We start from the raw sequence: 21824 nt of genomic DNA, 5'->3' as shown, positions 1-21824 counted from the left end.
TCTGACAATGAATCGACGATGTGATCTACATGGTCAGAGGATACGACCTCTCTGATGTGCATGCCCCATGCATACCTCAGTATTGACGTCTTTACTGACCACACTCAAGAGTATTGGCAGTGCCACTATCAAAGCCTAGTCGCACATGAGCCGCCCCAAGAGTCTGAACGGATCTGATGCCATCGTGTCCTTACTAAGCCTTGACCTATCTGGGTTGTTCTAGGAGCCTAGTGAGTATATGCATTTTATGTCTATCACACTCATGTTAGAGATCATCTCTATGCTAGAGGAAATCATTGGTCACATCAGCTGCATGACATGCACCAAAGAGTACCATATGAGCATCAAGGAGACAAAGAATGGGAACCAAGTCATGCTCCTTATCTCTTCCATGATCTTCAAACTCACACCAGAGCTCGTCTTGGTGAAGGTGAGAAAGAAGGTTAGCAACACCACTCAATGCCGTTAATTTATCAACAATGAGCTCAAGCTCGACTTGCATGGCCTCATCGATGGATTATTGAAGGAGTATTTCATGTTTATCATTGTCTACCATATTGATGTGTCCTGCATGACATGTCCATTCCCAAGAATGACACATCACATAACTCCCTATTAGTGTTAGGTTCATTGATACCCGCCATGTCGACACATCCTCCATGACACGTCCACTCCTACGAGCGACCCATCGCGTGACTCCCTGTCTGCGTTGTTTTTGTCATCACCTGCCCTGTTGACACGCCCTGCACGACACTTATACCCATAAGAGCCACCCATCATGTGACTCCCTGTCTATGTCGTGTTCGTTGTCGCTCGCCTTGTCCATGCTCTCTGCATAGTATGTCCATATACGTGAGCGACCCATCATGTGACTACTTGTTTGCGTCATGTTCATCGCTGCCCATCATGTCATTGCATACTGCATGACACATCACTTTGTTCGTGAGCATGTCGCCCCCGATCATGTCCGTGTGTCATCAATATGACCGCTTCATCATAGTACACCAACATATTCACCAAGGGACTGCTCATGTACGTCTTCATGGAATTTCGCTCTAGCCTCAATGTTCGACCACCTACCATTTCGACAACGGGGGAGTGTTAGACTTATTCCATGACCTCTCTATATGTGTTGTCGATAGGCAACTGTGACATGCACAAATTTTTGTATCTGGCGAATAAGCTAAGTTAGGTATGACTAGGATTAGGAGATCCAACTTTGATTGCTTTAAACTCCATACATATATGTCGGTTCGACCAATGCAAAGAACCATTGCATGAAAATCTTTACTCTTTCAAAACACTGCTCACCACTCATAATAGTGCAGCGCAATCGACGCAATAGAGCCCTCCGACAACCAAGCATATGTTAAGAATCACGTTGATGCACCATCACCAAGACGTATACCGACGCAACAGACATCACCTTGACCATGTGCTTAGTCCTAGCTGGCAACATAGACAAGTGGTAGATGCGTTTGTTCTTTTGTCATTCCTAGCGAAGTTTGAAAGCGAAGCCAACAATCTGTAGATCGAGAATGCCTATTCCTGCATGGAGAACATTAGGTGTACATAGAAATTTGGTGCATATGATGCACATATTAAATTACGACAATCTATTATAGATCTAACATCTCTTGTTGCTTTGTATATTTGGTAAAGAACACCCTCCACTACTACCCTTCACCACTTTCAGCCTGCTCTATACATGGAGAGGTATGTGTGGAAGAATGCTGAATCTAAAATGAATGATAATGATTTAATATGTGTAAATAGGGGGTGATAAAGGTTTCTTCACAATTTGTTTGAGCCCTTAATTAATTTTAGTTCAAAAAAAGAATAGAAATAAAGGTCGATCTTAATCCGATCCGATTCTTAAATGTTATAGTGTAAAATTTATAGCCTACTAATCGGTTGCCCGTGCGTTGCGACGATTCACAACAATACCCACATAAACTATCCACCAAAAAGATCTCAAGATTTTTTTATGGATTGTGTCCACTTTGCACATAATATTTTTTTGATTTGACAAACTGGTGTTGTTGTTTACTCCATCCAATATGTTTTGGTACAACACAACCAATGAACGGAGTGATTAGAAGAGAGTTCACAACGACTGACTAAACTAACAGAGATTATAGAATGACATAATTCCACCATACAAAGACCAAATAAGAGAAAGTTTGTGAGCTCAAGTTTCTAAAATAAGTCGCATGAACTCAAACTTATAAAAAAGATAGATCAAAATATGGAGTGGTTGCTAAAGTCATGCATCGATAAAAACTAGATGCGCTCCATACAAATTATGGTACTTCATAGCAATTACTAATGTTTAAAACCAACAAATAACCTTTACTTTTACTCTTAGTGTGACAAATCATTGTTGCTCCATCCAGTTCAGCAACCTCAAACAGCATGGAGTCCATTGCGCCAATGTGGTCTCAGAAACGACCTAATGCTTGCAAGCGTCAAGAACACAAGGGATGAGCACCTTTTGGTAGTGCCCACATGGATCTCCAAATCCTAACACATATTTTGTAGGATCCATGAGCCATTATCAGAAGAACATAAACAATGTGCAGACAATAAATAAAGTATTAACACACCCAAATTATGTTCAGTCCTTAGCACAACAAAAAACTAACACCCAAAAGAACAGAGGAATAACACAATGTTTTTTGCATGACAGAAGGATGGGTGACAGGTACATAGAAGCGGCAGAAGCATACCGAGTCGACATCATGGTAAGGAAAAGGCCATGTAGACATGCGATGTCGAGCCATCGAACGGGTACCATAGGAAGCAAATCAGTGACCCCCATCCCTCACCTCCCCACTTCCAAGGTTTCGTAGAGCAGGAAGGGAAGGGAAGAGGCGAGCATACATGTCCGTTGCCGGAGAAGGACACGACGAAGACTTGGGCATCTAGAAGCGACATAGGTAGTATACCGCTAGATACATATAGGGAGATAGCATGCAAGCGGAGAAAGAAGCCCAGCTGGAGTAGCTCCAAATCGAGAGGCATCTGTACCAGACGTCGGTCCAAGAAGGGCAAGAGAATGCGAGTGCCTTCCCAGCCTTGGACCCATCGAGGCGACACAACACCACCACCAACTCCATAGCATATGCGGACTACTGCCGCGCCAAAGGCCTTGGTTGTCCAATATCTCTGACCTGGACCCCTCATTGCCAAGATAACCTAAGCGTGGCAGGCGCCACCGTGTCCTCCTCGGCGGCACGCACGAAAAAAGGCCAGGAGCAAGACCGACTCGCCCCGTACCCACGTCGAAGAGCATTGGTCGGCTCGCGGCTGCGACCGTGGGCGGGGTAGTTGGACGGGGAGGAAGAACATGGCGAAGGCCGGAAAGACGAACGGGACGCCCGACGATGGCGAAAACGATGGTGCACGCATACTGTGAAACATCCTCGTGAACGTGCAATAGCCATTGCATGGGTCTGTGTCGGGGCTGGTGTTGGACGAATACGGGGAGGAGGCGCCTGCTCCCACACCCTCTGCCGAGAATGGGGTGGCGCGGAGGTGGATGCATGAGGGGAGAGAGAGAAAAGAAGCAGGATGACGAACGAGATGGCAGCAACTAAGGCGAGGAGCATCATTATTGTGCGGAGGTATAGATGGCCAAATGAGACATGTCTGACGGGTCGGCCTGAGGCATGACCCATTTAATAGTGCCTGGGCTAGCCCGGCACGAGCGTTGTGCCGTGCTTGGGCTGTAGCCTCGGCCGTAGTGCTGGCCCGGCTTGAGACGATTATGTTTTTATTTTGCAAAAAATCATATATACATATATACAATTTATATTCAATATTAAAAAATACATGATCATGATGTTCTACTGGTTAGACAGCTTCACCCAGTGTTTCCCGCCCTTTTTTCATTAGGGCGTCTGCACTGTTTTTTAACATTTTACGTTGATTTAACCAAATGGCCCGATGGGCTAACAGGCCGGCCCGGCACAGTCTGCAGGCCGGCATGTGCCTGGACTAGAGCTATGGCGCGCGGGCGTTGGGTCCGTGCCGGGCCACCGTTTAGCCATCTATATGCGGAGGTTTATTTTGTGCAGTGGACGGACGTGCAACAAGTTAATTTGAAATAGATGTGAGGGGTTATTTATAAAAAATAACGCGGGACGAAATATAGTATATATAGATTGCCATCCTTACGCGTAATATGTACACTTTGCCGTTACCATTTTCACGAAATATGTCAATGGTACACATGAATAGTTTTGTGCCACTCAATCAAGAAAGAGTGGCTCGTCGCTAATCTTTGCGTGTTTCAAAGGCATGAGTAGGCCAGATTGCCAGAATGAGGCCCAACAGCAATAGTACATATTCATAACAGCCCAATAAAGCTGATAGCAAAGATTCTGCTTGTCACGAGTTTTCATTTCGTGGCGGAAGCCGGAAGGGAGACTCCTTTCCCTTGGCGCCGGCGCGCCGCCGTGCCGCCACCACCCTTCGAACCATAGCTGGGCGCCATCATCTTCCCGCAGAGCCGCTCACTCATCATGTGCTTGCGTGCGCGTATTCTATGATCACGGGCGCTCATCTACCTCCGCTCCGAGCAGCCCGGGCGATCTCGGCCCGGCTCTGCCTGTCGCGGCGTCTCTGCTGCAACGGTTCCAGAAACGGCGGTGAGAGTCCTCCAGACACTGCACAGCGCAATGGTGACGGTGTCCGTGAGGGAGCGGAGGAGGTGGCAGGCCTGAACGCTGGCCGCTTCCCACGTGAAGTAGTACTCCAGCTGCCACCACCGCGAGGCCAGCCGGAGAACGATGACGATGACGGCGAAACCTTTTCCCCTGGTCAAGATTCCAGGAGGCGGTTCTTTGGGGATGTGAGGCTGGAGGCGGACAGGATCTTTAGGATCCTGCTGCAGGACGGCCCGGGGTTCAGCACCCGCCACGCGCTCGATGAAATGCGCCCGAAGGTGTCTATTGAGCTGGTGAGGGAGGTGCTGTTCAGGATTGTTGTGTCCGTGGACAGTGTGAACCGTGAGAGGTACCCGAAGCTGGCGTATAAGTTCTTCATATGGGCGGGGCAGCAGGAGGGGTACCAACATAGCACAAGCATGTACAACCTCGTCATGAAGGTTTTCGCCGAGTGTGGGGAGGTGAAGGCGATGTGGCGGCTGTTTGAGGAGATGGCAGCCAAGGGGCTACCTGTCTCTTCCCGGACGTTCCACCTCTTGATATGTGCATCTGTGAAGGTTGGGTTGAGGCGGAGACTGGTGGAGAGGTTCATCAGGTCAAGTACTTTCAATTACCGCCCATTTAGAAATGCATTTAATGCAATATTGTACACACTTCTGACCATAGAGCAGTACTCACTGATTGAGTGGGTTCACGAGAAAATGATCCTTGAGGGGTACTCACCTGATGTCTTGACATACAATGTGGTGTTGCGTGCAAAGTATATGCTTGGGAAGTTGGATCAATTCCATCAATTACTTGATGAGATGGGAAAAAATGGGCTTACGCCGGACCTCCATACTTACAACCTGTTGCTTCATGTACTTGGTAAGGGAGACAAACCCCTCGCAGCTCTCAATTTGCTGAACTATATGAGTGATGTCGGATGTAGGCCAAATGTGCTCCATTTCACAAATTTGATAGATGGTCTTGGCCGTGCTGGCAACCTAGAAGCCTGCAGGTATTTCTTTGATGAGATGATGAAGAAAGGGTGTGACCCAGATGTTGTCTGCTATACTGTTATGATCGCAAGCTATGTGGCAGCTGGGGAATTTGAGGAAGCCCAGAGGTTTTTTGATGATATGCTGATGAGAGGGCAGCTTCCTAATGTGTACACATACAATTCAATGATACAGGGGCTTTGCGCAGTCGGGGAGTTTGATAAAGCATTCACTATGCTGAAGGACATGGATTCACATGGATGCACACCAAACTTCTCTGTGTACAGTAGTCTAGTAAGGAGACTGCGGAACGCTGGGAAGGATACTCAAGCTAATAATGTCATTAAGTACATGACAGATAAGGGTCATTATCTTCATCTGCTATCAAGGTTTGGAGGGTTTAGAAGATGCTGAGAAGCCTGAGATGAGAGATGCCCCCCTACTTAGGTGCAGAGGTTCATTTCTTTTGGCTGTTTGCATTTCTGACAGATGGATTATGAGGGAGGATACTATGGAAGTGGTTACTCTATATTTTTTTATGCTTGATGTAGCACATGTCCTGCAGGATTCTTTGTTTGTTGATGAAGTACAGAAAAAGAAGTGTTGTATGCTGTTCTTGTTTGAGATAGGGGACACTAGTCATGAGTCATCAATAAATCATGTTTCCCTGTTCCTCTGATCTGATATAATGAAAAAGATTTAATTGCTCCCTCAACTAAATATGCTCAAGATATCATACCTAGATAGTTGCACGACCTGTTACTGTTAGCAACATCACTGCATTAACTTGTGCCTTTCCTGGTATGGATTCTGCACAGAAAATCTTTTCTACCAACCCTAGCATAGGATTTGTAGATTACATGTTAGAAATTAGACAGGCCTGTAATATGTGTCCTGAATTATCTCTAAGCACTAAGAGGTGAAAGTCTGCATTATTGCCCCTTTCTGGATTCTGGTGCTGTTTAAGATAATTGGCAGCATCTGGTCACTTGACTGCTTTATTGGTACTCATACCTGTTAAAAAGCTTACCTTTTCTTTAAGTAGTAGCGATAGGTGCAACATGGCAGTTTAAGTATATTAATTATTGTTCATGTAGATTTCAAGATTCAGTATGTCCAGTCCTCCGTTGCTTCAAGGAGTATGCATATTATTCTTTTTTTAGATACAGGTCTGGCAGGATATTTGAGTTTCCTGATAATTGTTAGTTAGATTGAGCATCTAGCCAGTGGCGGACACAGCTGCTATGTTTAGGGTGTGCCAAGAAAAAAATAAAAAAACAAACAAAAAATAATGATCAACAAGACTCGAACCTTGACCACTAAGTTTAAAATATAGCACTTACACCACTATGCTAACTACACTTATGTGATCTTAGGGTGTGCCGTGGACCATATGGACCACCCGCTGGGTCCGCCCCTGCATCTAGCCTATAGTCTCTCTTTTCTACCTTAATTGAAAGGCAGAGCTTTTCACTTTACTACAAAAAAGGGGAACACCTACTTACTTATGAACATAAGTTGCTTAGCAGGGAGCATAGATGCTAAAAGAAATGCACAAATTGCACTTTTATTATTAACTAATATGTACTCTGTAGTATAAGTATTACATAGTAACTCCACATAGCAACAACAGTGCAAAGTCAATGCAACTGAAGATAAGTGAGGCCATGCGATGATATATATGTTTTATAGGTTTATCACTTCTTTTCTTCTTTCTTCTCTTCTTTCTTCTCTTCTTTCTTCTCCTCTTTCTTCTCTTCTTTCTTTTCCTCCTTTTTCTCCTCTTTCTTTTCTTCCTTCTTTTCTTCTTTTGCAGGTCCAACAGACACAATGTCAATCTTTCCAATCTTCTTTAACTTCTTGGCAATCGCTACTGCATCCATCTCGCCTATGATGGTCATCTTGTTCTCCTTCAGATCCGCTGCTATGGAGTCAATACCTGTGAATGAAAGAATGTATGTATCATCAAATTTTCTTGCTGACACATTGTTATTTCTTCTTGTTCAGCGCTTTGTAGAAGTATATTTATTTTCCATTTTATGTGCTGTACTACTGTTAAGAAAAACCAGACTGAGAAACCAATCTTTCGAAGATTATAAGTGCTTACTGCTAACAAGTAAATATTCTCATAGCAACTAGAATTGAATAGACAGGTTGCTAAGTTTTCTTCAGTCTACATGTTTTTTTCAAATATTTATGTAGAGGGTTTGAAAACCCTAGTTCTTTTTGTGAAACATATACCAACCTGCTGCATGACTGTTCACCTGCACCGAGCATATATAACAACTTTCATGCATAAAGAAGAGTCCTTCCGACCACACGTGGATGTCCTGAGTGGTCCTCATCTTTGCGTTAACATGTTTTATAAGCGAATTCTTAAGGGCATGTTTGCATGCCCATGGATCCGCCACAATCCATGTGTGTTGGAGTGAATTGGTATGGAAACTCACCCCAACACACATGGATTGAGGTGGATACATGTGCATTCAAACAAGGCCTAATATGATTTATCCTCTCGAGCTTCTGTCTTAAACTCAGCCTAATCATTCAAAGTATGTGCCTTGAACATTGTATGGTGGGCAAACATTGAAACAAACAATATGCTAGTATGTGGAAATATCATATCCAATGCCTTCTTTTGCAGAACATATTTTCCAAGCCTCAACAGCAGAACAATCCATCATCCAGAAGAGAGGAAAAAAAGAACAGGAAGACAGTCAACCAGAGGTGCAAAATGTTACCGTAAATGTCCGCAACAGCTTCGATGGCCTTCTGCTTGATCTTGTCATCTGTCATGGTTGGAACCCTGACCACCACCTTCTGCTGCTGCGGAACCGATGAAGCGACATACAGAGCTATGAGCAAACAAATGTGCTGAGCTACCGAAGAACCAAACCAAGAGGGAGAATTGTGCGTACCTGAGCCATCTCGAAGCTTTGGACAAAGGAGTGGACGAGAGGAGAGGAGGGGAGAGAGAGGCAGAGAAGCTATGCTCGAGAATGCCCTGCGATGGGTTTGTGTGCATACAAGGAGAAGAAACCAAAGCTAATGCTGCTGGTGGATTCCTTTATATAAAGGCGCGAGTGCACTTGGCCGTCTGTTCTTGGTGCTGAGTAGCCGGATAGGCCGAGGGAGGGACTGTTCTGGTTGGCACTGCAGGCTGAGGAGGTGAGCTTGTTTATCTCGCCAACCCACTGTTTTGCATCTTTTCTGCCTGTTTTCTTATCTTTTTTTTTGAAGGAAGCAATATATTGCGCGTTCGCGTACGTGCGGCCGGCCTGATCCATTGCTGTCTTGCTGATGCGCCATGAGTCAGACTTGTGTCACCTTTGTGTTGAGTGTTGACGGAGGGGCTAGTTGTCCCTCCTCGCAGAACTCTGCGTTCAAGAAGAGGTACGAAAAGGATGGTTGGTTATCGATACCACTCTTTCGTTTGGAGGAACTATGGTTGTTTTTTTTATTTATATTCTGTTTGGGCACCTGTTGTGAATAGTTCAGTCTGAATGCATTTGCATGCGTGCAGTCGTGAAGGAAGGATTGCAGCTGCAGGCCCCGCGACAAGCCGACGCCAACCGACCACGCCACCGAACGCAGAAAGGACGCAGGACTTTATTCCGGAACCGGAAGAGGGTGGTTGGATGCGGCGTGCCAGCACGGGGTCACGGTCGAAGCCGTCGGCGTCGGGCTGACGGGGTGGGCGGTGGTGGCACTACGCCTGGTACAGTGATGCCATTCATCTTTTGTCCGATTCCGTTTCGAGCGAATGATGCGACTCGGTCCTTCAGGCGTTACATGATGCTTGGCGCAGCAGCGGAGGGTGATAAGAATGGGTACGAGTGGCTCTTTGTCAGCCATTCCCCGTAGGGATAGGGGGGTCAGGGGTGAGATTGAGAGATAAATGGAGTTTATTTCTGTCTTGTTTGTTTGTGTCGGATTGTATCGAAATCGTTCCGGCTAATCAAAATTTATATAAATTAGAGAAGCAATCTGGTTAGAAATCGTTCCGACCCACTAATTCAGCACAAACGAACAAGTCCTTTATCTTCTCCGATCTCCATAGGGAGTGAATGTATCAAAGGAGCAGGTTGTTGCTCTCCAGTTGTTTGGCACCCAGGAAGAACTATAAGTGTGTGTGTGGCTAACAATGTTTGGGGGACAGGAAACGGTAAAAATTCGGACTCCGCCGAGCTATAGAGCCGAACTGGAGCTTTGAGAATCGCAAGATGAAATCTCTGTGGAAAATTTTCGTTCCAGGGAACTTTTTTGGGCGCTCGGCGCAGAGCAATGCGCCAGCAATTAATTTTCCCGTGCGATTCATCGAGTTGTCAGCAGTGAGCCAAGATATACTACAATGGATTATTTATATAAAATATACTTCTGTACAAAACTTTGACTAGAAACCATCAGCCGATCATTTATGCATGCAACTATGCAAGAAATCTGAATTTGCTGGCATAAGTGCACATGCAACATGGTTTAAAAAGTTTAAAAGTGTTATATCTGTCAAACCGAAATTTCAAATTAAATTCTGATTGCACCATTATATTTCTTATCTGCAAAACAAGATCCCACTTAAGTAACATTTGGATAAAATTTATTAACGGACATTTTTTTTATCATGGAACAGATTATAGGTAGGGAAAATATATTTAGGACTAGTTTGACAATCTCATTTTTCTAAAGAAAAATAGTTCATTTTTTATTGAAAAAATATAAATCCCTTGGGAATATATTTTCCCAAGCGATTTTTATTTTTCTAAAAAAACAAACTAATTTCGTTTAGGAAAATAGAAATCTCTTGACAAAAACGGGTTTTCCCAAACTAGCACTAAATGATTCACAATGCCTCATTGGGAACCCTTTAATTAACAATATGTTGACTATGTTGTCTGACACATTTGGCACCTGTGCTTCGATCAAAAATAATCTTCTGATATGTTGGGTTAAAGGTTCCTTGAGTTGTTTGCGATTAAAAGGTCTACAATTGTGAGCCTCGTTGGCTGAAATATTTGGAAGTCAATGAAAAGGTTGGCCTTTATCTGGTTCCAAAATTTGATTAACTTTGGGTATAATGAAGAATACCATTGCTGAACTAGTCCCGTGATCGCCATGATAAGTGATTTTGTCAATGTTGCTTCATCACCTCCCCTCAAATTAATATTTCTTCGAAACTCATTAGAAATTGTCTTAGATCGGATTGGCCATCATAGGTTGGGAACACATTGAATTTATAGCCTAGATGCCATTAGACCATCTGTAGGTTTGTTGATAGTGGGGAGGTTGGATTAATGGAGATGAATGATCGTTGTGAGCACTTTTTCTAGCAAAGCTTTTGCTACAGATCCAAGGTTATCAGCATGTATGTCATCTTCACTGATATTGTGATTTTTTTTCATTTAAGTGCCTAAGGGTGGCTTCGGGTTTATGGATTCTTTGCTTTAACGATTTATCACTTGCTCTTCTGAGTTCTTCATGTTTGGATTGTTGTTGGTTTTGTAATTCTCTAAGTCTTTGTTTTTCTATTTCATCTTGATTTTGGTTTGTTTGGGCGAAGTCTCGGTTTTCATTGTTGTCGGAGGTTTTGTTTCCATTTATACTGGACATTGTCTTCTTTGTGGGTCTAGCCATTTGTGGTTGTGCGTGGTGTTAGAGAGCGCACACAAACGATGGGCGCTAGATGTTGGGGAGTGAACTAACCCAGACACAATATAATAAACGGTTTTTAAGGTGGTGTTCTTGGTTTTGCTGGTGTCCTCATTTTTACCTTTAGTCGTGTTTTTTTCTCAGTTTTGCCCTTCTAGTGCTATAGAGTAGAAGGGTAAAACGTAGCAAAAAATACAACTAAGGGTAAAAATGAGGAAGGTGACAAAACTAAGGGTATGAATTTAAATAGCCCAAAAAAAGCAAACTAAATTGGATAACAATTTCCTGTCTATGAATAGTCAATGTCAGAGGGTATTTGGAGAGGTCCCTATCTTTGTAATACATGTTCAAATTCCTAACTACCCTCGGACTATAAAATTACAACCACTTGTCTACTCAAGGGTAAATTGGTCAATATCTATCTTTATTAGTTGTCAAGTCCTTGTTGATAAACAATCTTCATAGGCACATCTTTAATTCCATCGAAGATTCTTTGTCATCTTTGCTTGATTGTTCAAAGACATCTCTTTTCTTTGAAGCTTCGTTGGTCCCAAGGTTCAAGATATTGAATAGCATAGTTTAATCGATAGGCTAGACATGAGCTATTAATCGGTTATCGAGGATTAATCGAAAAATAATTGATAGACACTATTCGGCTAAATAGTAGTCCAAATGTGCAATGTAAGAAATTAAAATATAAAATAGAGACATCTAGTCATTATCAATGTTCACTGCCTTGCTCATAATATTTTGTTGGGAGCACTTCATCATAGTCTGACTCAAACACAACATCCTCATCCTCAATTTCGATGTCTCCACATTCGCTATCAAACTTGAAATTATCTTCATGAAGTTCTTTTAACTCTTGAACTTTTATGAAGTTGCATAACTTCATTTTCTTCGTCAATATCATCACATCCTTCAACCAGCCAGTCTTGAGCATTAGAAGCAACATTAGATAGTGGGATTTGTTTGATTAGGCTAGTCAATGGCTAATTAATCAGGTCAACGACCGATTAATCTGGTATACCGATTACTTACCTAATTACCTATTAATCATATTGGATGCCTATCAATAGCCATTAATCATCGATTAATTCTAGTTTTTAGAACCTTGGTTGGTCTTGTGGCTTTGTGTGAAGTCTTCGTAGACGATGCTTCACATGTTTTGACTTTTGAGCTTTCACATATGTTGGGGCTTTGTATCTTGTCTTCATCATTGAAACCTTCAAGCATAGAATGAAAGGCGATAGGATAACTTTGATCTTTGTGTGGTCTTCGTTGTTGGGTTTTGACAGGTGGAACCAACCACTTAGAAGTGTTTAGTAGTGTGATAGAAAGGAACAAAGGCTCTCAATATCTTGTCATGTGTGCCCGTGGTTACCTGCTACATCCTCGGAATATACTGTATAATAGGGTAATTATAGGACATTGTTGTCTAGATCCTAATTACACTCAAAATATACCCACGAGTAGGATGACAGTGTAGTCTAGGTCAACAAATAGACATTGCATGCTTGGTGGAAGGCCCACCAGGTCTCCACTACTTAGGCTCGGTCTTCTGGCTCTATCCCGAGGATCTTTGCTTTGAGGTCTTCGTGGGCGTCCCTTCAGTTCACCCTCAGACTTCACGCTGATGGGGAGACAAGGTCTTCGCATGTAGTAGGTTCCTTGTCTTGATCTCCACGATTTGCATTGGAGGAGGCAGTTATCACAGATGTCGGAACACTCGGAGCCTTCATGCTCAACAGCGTGAAGCCCCCGCTATGGTCCTAGCCTTCGACGCTTTCTGCTTCTGACTAAGCATGTTGGGGCCATCATGTCGAGGGAGGGGACTTCACCCTGTGTCGAGAGGGACGCGGACTTGATGAAGCTCCGTCTTTGGGTCCTGTACGGGGTCTTCCGCCTTGCATTCGCGCATAAGATTACTGTGTTAGCTACATCCGAGTTGGAGGGAAATCGAGGTCCAATTCGGCCTTCACTCCGATATTAGTGTTTGAGTGAATTGATATGTTCAACTTTTCCTTTCTTATTATTTTTGTTGCTTTGTCTAATGTGAAGTTGATTCTAAAAGCCAAATGTAAAACAACGAATTGTTGTTTGTTAGTTCAGAAATATCGAGGGATGTGTTCACCTATGGTGAAATCTCTAACAGACTATTTTGATGAAGTTAAAACTTCTGTTATTCATTATTTCAACAGACCTATGTGCCCATCACTATTTTGTCTTATGGTTTACTACCTCTGTTCATAATAGGCAACTCACTCACAAAGGTGTATTATGCAGTGGAGATTATTAGCATTTACATCTAAGAGGTAAATTACAAAGGTACTTTCCATATCTATATAATGAATTGTTGTTTATTGCACAAAATTAGGTTCAATTTGTTAAGTATTGAATAGACTTAGATTAGATTTATTAGATTTCATGCACCAACCAGATAACCCCAAAAGATCAAACCATTAGCAAGATGTGGACAATCCAGTTCCACACTTCAACAAAATTTAGGATGGTTTGACTTCTAAAAATCCCTTACATTTCAAGACAAAGGGGTGACGATGCAAATGATGACATGCTAAAGTAGCCCCAGCCCTAGATCCATCACACCCACGTTTCTGGAAGAGACCTCGAATTTCACATCAGTATCGGTAGTCAATAAAGTTATATTTTAAGACAATGAGTAGCGAAAGGGCCTCTAGCCGAGTTAGTTAGGTGGTCTGAGTAGCACTTCTTAGGTCCTGAGTTTGAATCCCAGTGTGAGCGAATTTCAAGGTAAGCTTAAAAAGGTCACTCGATGATTTCCCTTGTCGTGTGCACACGAGATAGACTGGCCTATGCAGGACAGATCCTTATGTAGAGGATATGAAGGCTCAAAACACGAGTAAAGATCTAAGCTATAAGAGGACGGACCCTCATGTTGCAGGAAGACAGCTTTCATGACCTTTCTTGGTTGAGGCTTCAATTGAGCTTCTTCTTAATATAATACCGTGGGAGCGATCTTTCCTCTACCGACCGAGTTTGTAAGGCAACGAGTATATACGAAAAAAATTTATGAAACAAGTCATTAACATAGGCACTCAGAACATCCACCAAACTCATTAGCCAGGAAGTTTGGTTGAGCTAGTTTGTGTTTTCTAGAACAAACTAAACTACAAGCAATACCACACTGCTTTGTAAATATTTTTTGGGTTTTCCCCTACATTAACTCCTCGAAGAAGCGCAAAAGGTGAGATGATTCTGCAGAACCGTGTTGGCCATTCCCGCGTGAGGATTGTCAGCACGCTACACGTCAATGACAGCTTTCTTCAGGGCACCCATGTATGTCAAAACCTTCTCCACATGAGATCCGTAGTAAAGAGAGAATATTGCCTCTGCTTGAGCGAATGTGGCTGCGGCGCTTGCCCCATCTCCCAGGGACAGCAGAATCGAAACAAGCTTAATAAGCTCGTGAGCAATGATGATGTGTTTTGGGTGGTACAGCTTCTCGAGGATCTGCAGTATCACAGGGGGGGGGGGGGGGGGGGGGGGGGGCACCTCATCAGCATAATGCAACAGCATATGGACCCCTCCTTTTGCGTAAAGATGTTCCAGGCCCCAGACAAGTGAATATTCTGAGTGGCAACTGAGGATAGGGAGAAACATTAGTTACCTGAATTGATGCTTCACAGTGCTTTCGTGCTAGTTCTTGGTCTCCGACCTTCGCAAAGGCCTCTGCGATTGTGTCTTCGGCCTACATACAACATACTTCCATGTGTTCATAAGTGCAAGGTGAACTTGGATACTGAATTTGAACAAAGGCAAGTGAGCAACCTCACCTGCGCGAGAGCCTTGCTATATGGGTGCCTCAACTTCTTGAGTTGTTTTAGAGATTGTAATGCCTCTGTGATGAGAGTCTTGTCTAGGAATGTATGTTTCTTCAACCTGTAGAGTGCAGTCGTTATCAAAATTCCAGGTACGGAATATTGATGAAACCCCAAATTTTACAGTTCCCAAAAGAACAAAAGAAGTTGAGGTAATCAGTTGAAGTTTCATGTGCAATTGTGAAGAACATACCTATCGATGGTAGATTCTTCCCTGTGTGATGTAGCCAGAGCAGACGACAGATCAATACAGGATCTACAACTCATGCAACATCCATGATCTATGTTCAGACTGACACCACTATTTTGCAAGAGAGATTTGGCGACATTCTCCATATCCATATCAACCTTCGATACATCCTAAAAGAAACTCAGCATCATGTCATATGTGATCCATCAGCATTAAGTACTCACTCCAGTCACAAGTGTCGTTTTGAAGTTATCTCAAGTTAACCATTCAAAATTTTGATCGTATACTAGTTTTTATATGTTGAGTTTGGATATTTCAAAATAGCACGAGCAGATTTGTCAGAGTTTTCATTAAATATAGTTTCATAAAAGTAACCAATTTTCTTTGATTCATAAATATTTTGTAACAAAAACAGTACTCAAAGTTGTGTTTTGAAGATCATATCAATGTTTAAAAGGTCAATTATTTGTGACTAGAGTAAATGAGAAGATATTAAAAACCATGGTAATGAAAATAACCGTACGGGCAATGATAGTTTGCAGACATAAGATCCTCCAAGGGAAACATTCACGAAATTCTCTTTGGACCTGTAGTAAGTTGATTCCGATATGGCACCAAGGCAGTTGCTTTGTGGACAACAGAATGAATTCATAACAAGGTCTGATAGGTTTAGCTCTGAACAACTTGAACATTGACAACTGAAGTAGTAATTCTCTTGAAGTGACTTCTGTCTCTCTGAAATATGCATCTCGCCAACCTAGAAATCAGAAGCATGAAAAGTTCAAAGCAGAAGACATTCATATCTGATTCAGAGAGAAATGGAGGCCTGGAGGGAGCTGGGGTTCAGTGAAACCTGTGGACCATATGACAGTTCAACTGGGCTCCCGGACTTTATAAATTCAGTAGTTCTCAGCACGAACGCACGTGAAAGAAAATATGCGTGCACATTGGGCTGACATGAGTGATTGAACAGGCTACCAGATACATAAAGAGCTTGTGCAACCCTGACCTAACAGTGAGCAAACATAACATAAGACAAAGGTTACAGACACAATACCACAATTTAGAGTGAGATGCCTTTTTAATAAAAAGGCCTCATATACTGTGATTATTGTTACTTGATAATCGATCCAATAACTTTTCAAATAATACTTTCTCCGTTTTATTTTTTAATCTAATCTAGTTTTGACCTTCTGGGTTGAAATTGTGTTTTATCAGCATGAGATAAAGCCCAATGATTGACAACAACCAATCGACCTTTTGCAACTTTAATAGTTGGATGATATATTGCTCCCAGTCCCAGAAAAAAATACAGAAAGTATAAAAAGACAGACCTGCTCCACACTACACATTTTTGCACCTTCAGCTACATAAAAACCTCTATTTATTGTGTGCTCTGGGCCTCTGTCCATCGACCTCATACAGACAATAGCAATTGAATTGACTTTGATTTGAAATATCAAAAGAACCAGCTGTAGAGGATAATCAACACATGAGTTTCTTCTTTCCCAAAAACAAAATGTGAATGTGATACCCCATAGTTTCTCTATACCCCCAGAGAAAAAAGTTTTGGGGGAATTGCAGTATATAGGAAAGCTTAGTAATGAGAAACAAAACCATGGTATAGATAAGAACATCGTTGAACCCAGGTACCTTAGGCATATCTGACTGAAGCTTGAGTTCCAAGCTTGTCTGATTTCTTGTCTGACCACCATGAGTGTAACCAGTGGGCTTTAGGTAACATGTTAGACACAGTTGCAGACTTGCATTGCAGGATGGCTATTGATCTAGAGGCTATTTAGTCATTTAAGATTTGATTATATAACAATAATCCTCGTTGGTTCTGCTTTTCTGCCTATTTTGTTTGGTTTGATGTGTTCACCTAATTTACAAGTGAAAGAGCTTTTATTGTGTCCTTTTTTAAATGTAATGATACAAATTCTTGCATGTTAAAAAATGGCTTTCTAAGTATCAGAACAAGTAAAAGTGTGTAAAGAGGACTATACAGAAGGAAGTTCAAAGGGACTATACAGAAGGAAGTTCGACAAACACTGGTATTGTAGAGATGAGATTAAGATTACTAAGGAACATGAAACTGGCAATCCCCAAGGAGACTGGTTATCTCCACCAAAACAGTATGGACCAAGACATTTGATAACAATTAGCATTGTGAAAATTTATAAAAAATCTTGAGCTGAAATCGCCATCAATTTCAGATCATACTCATTAACCAGGTATATCAGAACAATAATGTCTGAAGATAAACGCCATATATACCTGTGATAAAGAATCTTCTGTCCACAAAAGGTCTGATCTATAATGATTTTGGAGGCATAACAATAGGACAATTGCATATATATGTGATTCCAACTTGTTGGCAGGAGAATGTTGATCATAATGGTGAACTAGATCCTGCGATGGTCAACTTCGCTCATTAATTCCTGAAATGATATCATCTATGGCACAACATTTGAGTGCTAACAGCATAAGAGAATGTCAAGCTAATGAATAAATGAGGTATTTACCAAATTTGGGCCAGAGAAAGCAAAGCTCTTCCCAGACGGCATCCTTTTTACTATGCTGTGTGCTATTATTCGTCCAGCTAAAACTACATCAGCTGGTAAAACAGCTGCCCAGTGGGCACCTCCACATTCATGCCTATGTTCAGCAAATAGCTTAGATCTTGGAGACTTGCAACTCGAAGTTATACTCAGGTTTGCAACATTCGTTGAATATCCAAGATTAGTATCTTCATCACGAGAAATATGACCTGCTGATTGCTCCTGGCACCTTTTTGAACAATAAATTGGTATTGTACATGAAGGACAGAATACAACATCGGCTGGAGTTTCACTGAAGCAAAAGTGGCAGTGTGTTTCACGGGAAGATTTCATGATAATCTGCATTCAACTGTTACAAGTAAGAGGCACACAAACCTTCAGTTCATGCTTATGAAGAAACTGTACAGAAGCAAAAATTATTCAATTAATTAGGGGAAAACAGGCTAACCAGGCCTCATAAAGCAATTTGTATGCACATTGAACAAAAATTTAGGGCCACTGGATTCATATATGCAACTTATTGTGGTTTCAGCAATACATACTATAGGAAGACGGAACAATATCATTTGGCATAAACAGATATGGGTCTTAGTTATACCGCAGCAAGAGGGTCCTCAACATGAATCAACGAAGCTGGGGGGATATCATCTGTAGAAATCATTCCTCTACCTTTGTTTGGTGTTGAAATACTCTCTATAACAATTTTATGAGGTTGTCCTGTCAATTAGTCAAACAATATTTGTTGTTAAGTACGCATCCCATAGAAGAAAATAGCATGGACTGCACAAAGTATGCATAAGAAGTTCTAACCTGCAAGAGGCAAATCTCTATCCTTGCTATCACAGTTTGATGTCCCAGCTTCATTGACACTTTCATGCTTCTCTAAAATCAACTTCAGCTCTTGTTCTATGTTACTCTTCCCCGAAGAAGTCACTTCCTGGCTCAATGCCACCTCTAAATCATGTATTGCAGATGAATAATTCTTGAGCGCTGTTTTTACCATTCCCTTCCTGTACCAAGCCTGAAATGCAAAAATAGGCAAAATGAGAAGAGTGGCTTCCATGCTTTGCTTGAATTATACAAAACAGAGACATCAGTATAATTATGTAAAACAGCAATGTCATGCCTTAGAATAATTAGGAGAAATGGTTATGGCCCTGTCACAGTCCCTTAGAGATTCTTCGAACAGACCTAATTTCTGCATAGTTGAGAAAAAAATGATTAGAATACAGAAACTCTTCAGCCAAAAGGACAAAGTAATATTATTTTCAGTGATAGAAATAAATAGTAGCAGAAAACACATTTAGTACATCAATTCCAGCTTTTCAATTTTTTCAAAAATCTTGACCAACTGACTCAAACTGTGGAACTGTGGGTATAGACTTGTTCTGCTATCCACCTGCCATGAGTATATCTTCACGTCCTATTTTCAGCCTAACAGACTCAAATACTTATCGAACTCAATACTAAAAATCTAAAATGGCACCAAGTTGTCCACTGTTCATATTCTGCAAACAAGTAAATGGAAGACTAACATGCATGGTGGAGGCTCGATTGACATATAATGAAGATACCAAGTTCACATCCATGCCACCCGAATTAATTGGGACATGGCGCAATGCCTGCAAGATATAATTTAAACAACCTGTTATTGTCATGATATAATATTCAACAATCAGCCACCATTACAAATGGATGGATGGGGATCAGTTGTGTAAATATGCCACTATTTTAACATTCTAACTGTCCACAAACTTCAATGGTGAAAAATACAATTGCTTCTGAACTTGGTGAAAGAAGTTAGCTACTGGATTCTTTATAATCATAGTTACAAAAGTATAATGAACTAGCCACAATTGATAAGTTTTTCTATCTAATGAACTGCAAATTCTAGCATGATTGCACAACTGCTTAACTTTGGTGTTACAATAGGTAAAAAAAATTGTAATCATAGCTACAGAGACATCTGTTTTTTAAGTGTTAAATCCAAAAGATTGTATATTTGGTGTGAAACACTGAAACATTAGACTCATTTAAGCTTACCAACCAATCCCAATGTTGCAGATATATACCGTTTATTCTGTGATTATTTTAACTGTTCCATCCCGTTAATATGATTTCTTGACACAGCAACAAACAAAGATGTTCGATTTAAGAACCACCTGACTCTTATTTCACAAAATATCAATCAGCTTTACAGCCATTACGTAATTTCGACCAACCAATGTGAACATTAAATCCGCACGTTCCAAATGAGTAGGCGCAAACCTGCGAATAGAACCTGAGAGCTTTCCCGAACTCCCTCCTAGAGAAGCACGCGTTGCCGTGGCCCTTCAACTCTACAGCCTTCACCTTGTCTTTGCGACACAACGCAAGCTCGGGGTCGGTCAGTTCTTGCATAACCTTGCAGTCGGAAACAGCCATTCAGACCCAGCGACCTAGCAGCCAAGCTCAGGTCTCCTTGGGTAGAGGGGAATCGATAAACTAAAGGGTAGGGTGGCGGTGGTTACCTGGTGGAAGAGAGGAAGGCTGTCGAAGAAGGCGAACAGGCGAGAGGTGGTGTTAGCTAGATCGGCGGCCGTGCCCTCGCCGACGGCCCGCCGGAGGTCGGGCGGCACCGCCGATTTGAGCCGTTCCATGGAGAGCCCGTGGCGGCGGCCGGAAAGAGAGGGTGAATTAGTGACGTCAGCCGGGCTATTGAGCGAATTTCTACAAAGTGTCGGTCCACTCATGAGGAAACATTTTCGGCAGAAGGAAAACGTTTATTTAGGGCTACTTTCCCATTTTTTTCAAGTTATTTTTATTTTCTCAAGAGAAAAATAGTTTTTTTTTGGAATATGGAAAACACTTGAAAAAGTAGAGTTGTCAAACTAGACTTAGAGCTAGTTTGGCAACCCTATTTTTCAAGGATTTTCATTTTTCCAAGTAAAATGAATTTATTTTTTTTTAGAAAAATGGGAATCTCTCGAGAGAAAAATATAATTCCCTTTCGGAATTCCCGGGAATTGAGTAGGAAATTAAATTAACTTCCATTCAATCCTCAAAATCCTAGAGTAGATTTATATTTTTAAACTAGCCCTTAGTCTCTTTATTAAACTCTCATCGAATCCCTATTTAACCCCCTTGATCGAAAAACATATTTTTTTATCTTCTCCACCTTTAAAATGGTATATGAATAATCAGCGAAGACAAACCTAGGGAGGGAGCTAGTTTGGAAATTAGGAGAAAACCTAGGGAGAGAAACCCCATAAATAACTAAATATCCTATTCAAATCTTACCTAAGTGGATCTTTACTCTAAAAATGGAAGGGATCCCAAGAAGGATTTAGGTTTCCAAAATAGTTCTAAGGGTCAGTTTGGAAACCCATGTCTCCTCCAGGATTAGAGGGAATTAAAAGAGAAATTAGCTCATTCCCATCTCAATCCCGTCCAATTTTGAAGAAGATTTAAGTTTCCAAACTAGCCCTAAGTGTCGTATTCAAATAACACCCCTACTCACCTAGGAAAGATAGGGATCTTAAAAATATCTGAGTTTCCAAACTAGCCCTTAATGTGTTGACCCTAAAGACCCCTAAACAAATTCTCTCCCAAAGTCTTTTGCATGTATACTAACTCTAAGGTTATCTCCAGCAAACTCTCTATCACACCTCCTATTTCAAACTACACTATATAAACAGTGTAGTTTATAGTGCAAAACATGTTTTACGTGGCTATATGCACGATCTGGTCTATTTTGCACTGTAGACTGCACTGTTTATAGAGTGGAGTTTGAAATAAGAGATAGGGATGAGTATGCTGATGGAGGGCTAGGGTTTCTGTTCAAGGGCTTCTCTGAAGGAGTTGGAGCCTTTTTGTAGGAGACACAATCTATAGCCCCTTTAAAAATAATTTTGACTCATTTTTTACTAAAACAGCTCTAA

General features: G+C 41.7%; 3 protein-coding genes and 1 long non-coding RNA gene across 18 annotated transcripts; 2 read left to right on the top strand and 2 right to left on the bottom strand.

The window, feature by feature from the left end:
- The first annotated feature begins 4395 nt into the window (after positions 1–4395).
- Positions 4396–6328, top strand: LOC100273731 (Pentatricopeptide repeat-containing protein). The gene has a single exon (NM_001148141.1). The coding sequence runs from the start codon at positions 4550–4552 to the stop codon at positions 6062–6064; it is 1515 nt and encodes a 504-aa protein (NP_001141613.1). The 5' UTR covers positions 4396–4549; the 3' UTR covers positions 6065–6328.
- Positions 6329–7060: 732 nt separating this feature from the next.
- On the bottom strand, positions 7061–8902 carry LOC100276276 (Copper transport protein family). 2 transcript variants are annotated; one of them, NM_001150105.2, is made up of 3 exons: positions 8569–8789; positions 8392–8476; positions 7061–7589 (listed from the first exon to the last, which is right to left on the bottom strand). In NM_001150105.2, exons 1-3 carry the CDS (start codon positions 8575–8577, stop codon positions 7348–7350), a joined length of 336 nt encoding a protein of 111 aa, NP_001143577.1. In that variant the 5' UTR covers positions 8578–8789; the 3' UTR covers positions 7061–7347. The 2 variants fall into 2 exon arrangements, with proteins under 2 accessions (NP_001143577.1, XP_008670292.1); XM_008672070.2 differs by having other exon boundaries at positions 7190–7589; positions 8392–8473; positions 8569–8902.
- On the top strand, positions 7767–9636 carry LOC103643387 (uncharacterized). Its single transcript, XR_560986.3, has 3 exons — positions 7767–8818; positions 8891–9043; positions 9174–9636. It is a non-coding gene; the product is annotated as an uncharacterized lncRNA (long non-coding RNA).
- Positions 9637–14330: 4694 nt separating this feature from the next.
- On the bottom strand, positions 14331–20643 carry LOC100280288 (uncharacterized). 14 transcript variants are annotated; one of them, XR_002750298.2, is made up of 16 exons: positions 20415–20634; positions 20173–20307; positions 19440–19526; positions 19031–19102; positions 18715–18925; positions 18503–18621; positions 17869–18243; positions 17621–17755; positions 16997–17074; positions 16678–16815; positions 16197–16347; positions 15867–16100; positions 15347–15513; positions 15109–15214; positions 14943–15023; positions 14331–14785 (listed from the first exon to the last, which is right to left on the bottom strand). XR_002750298.2 is itself a non-coding variant. In XM_023301990.2 (16 exons), exons 1-15 carry the CDS (start codon positions 20541–20543, stop codon positions 14972–14974), a joined length of 2208 nt encoding a protein of 735 aa, XP_023157758.1. In that variant the 5' UTR covers positions 20544–20634; the 3' UTR covers positions 14331–14785; positions 14943–14971. The 14 variants fall into 14 exon arrangements, 10 of the variants coding, with proteins under 10 accessions (XP_023157758.1, XP_023157756.1, XP_023157763.1 ...); XM_023301990.2 differs by having other exon boundaries at positions 14943–15037; positions 16197–16352; XM_023301988.2 differs by having other exon boundaries at positions 16197–16352.
- Positions 20644–21824: the final 1181 nt, after the last annotated feature.

This window comes from Zea mays, chromosome 1 (assembly GCF_902167145.1).
Source record: "Zea mays cultivar B73 chromosome 1, Zm-B73-REFERENCE-NAM-5.0, whole genome shotgun sequence".
Classification (NCBI taxonomy): Eukaryota; Viridiplantae; Streptophyta; class Magnoliopsida; order Poales; family Poaceae; genus Zea; species Zea mays.
The sequence above is the reverse complement of the archived record's forward strand: the minus strand, read 5'-3'. Positions and strand labels throughout refer to the sequence as shown.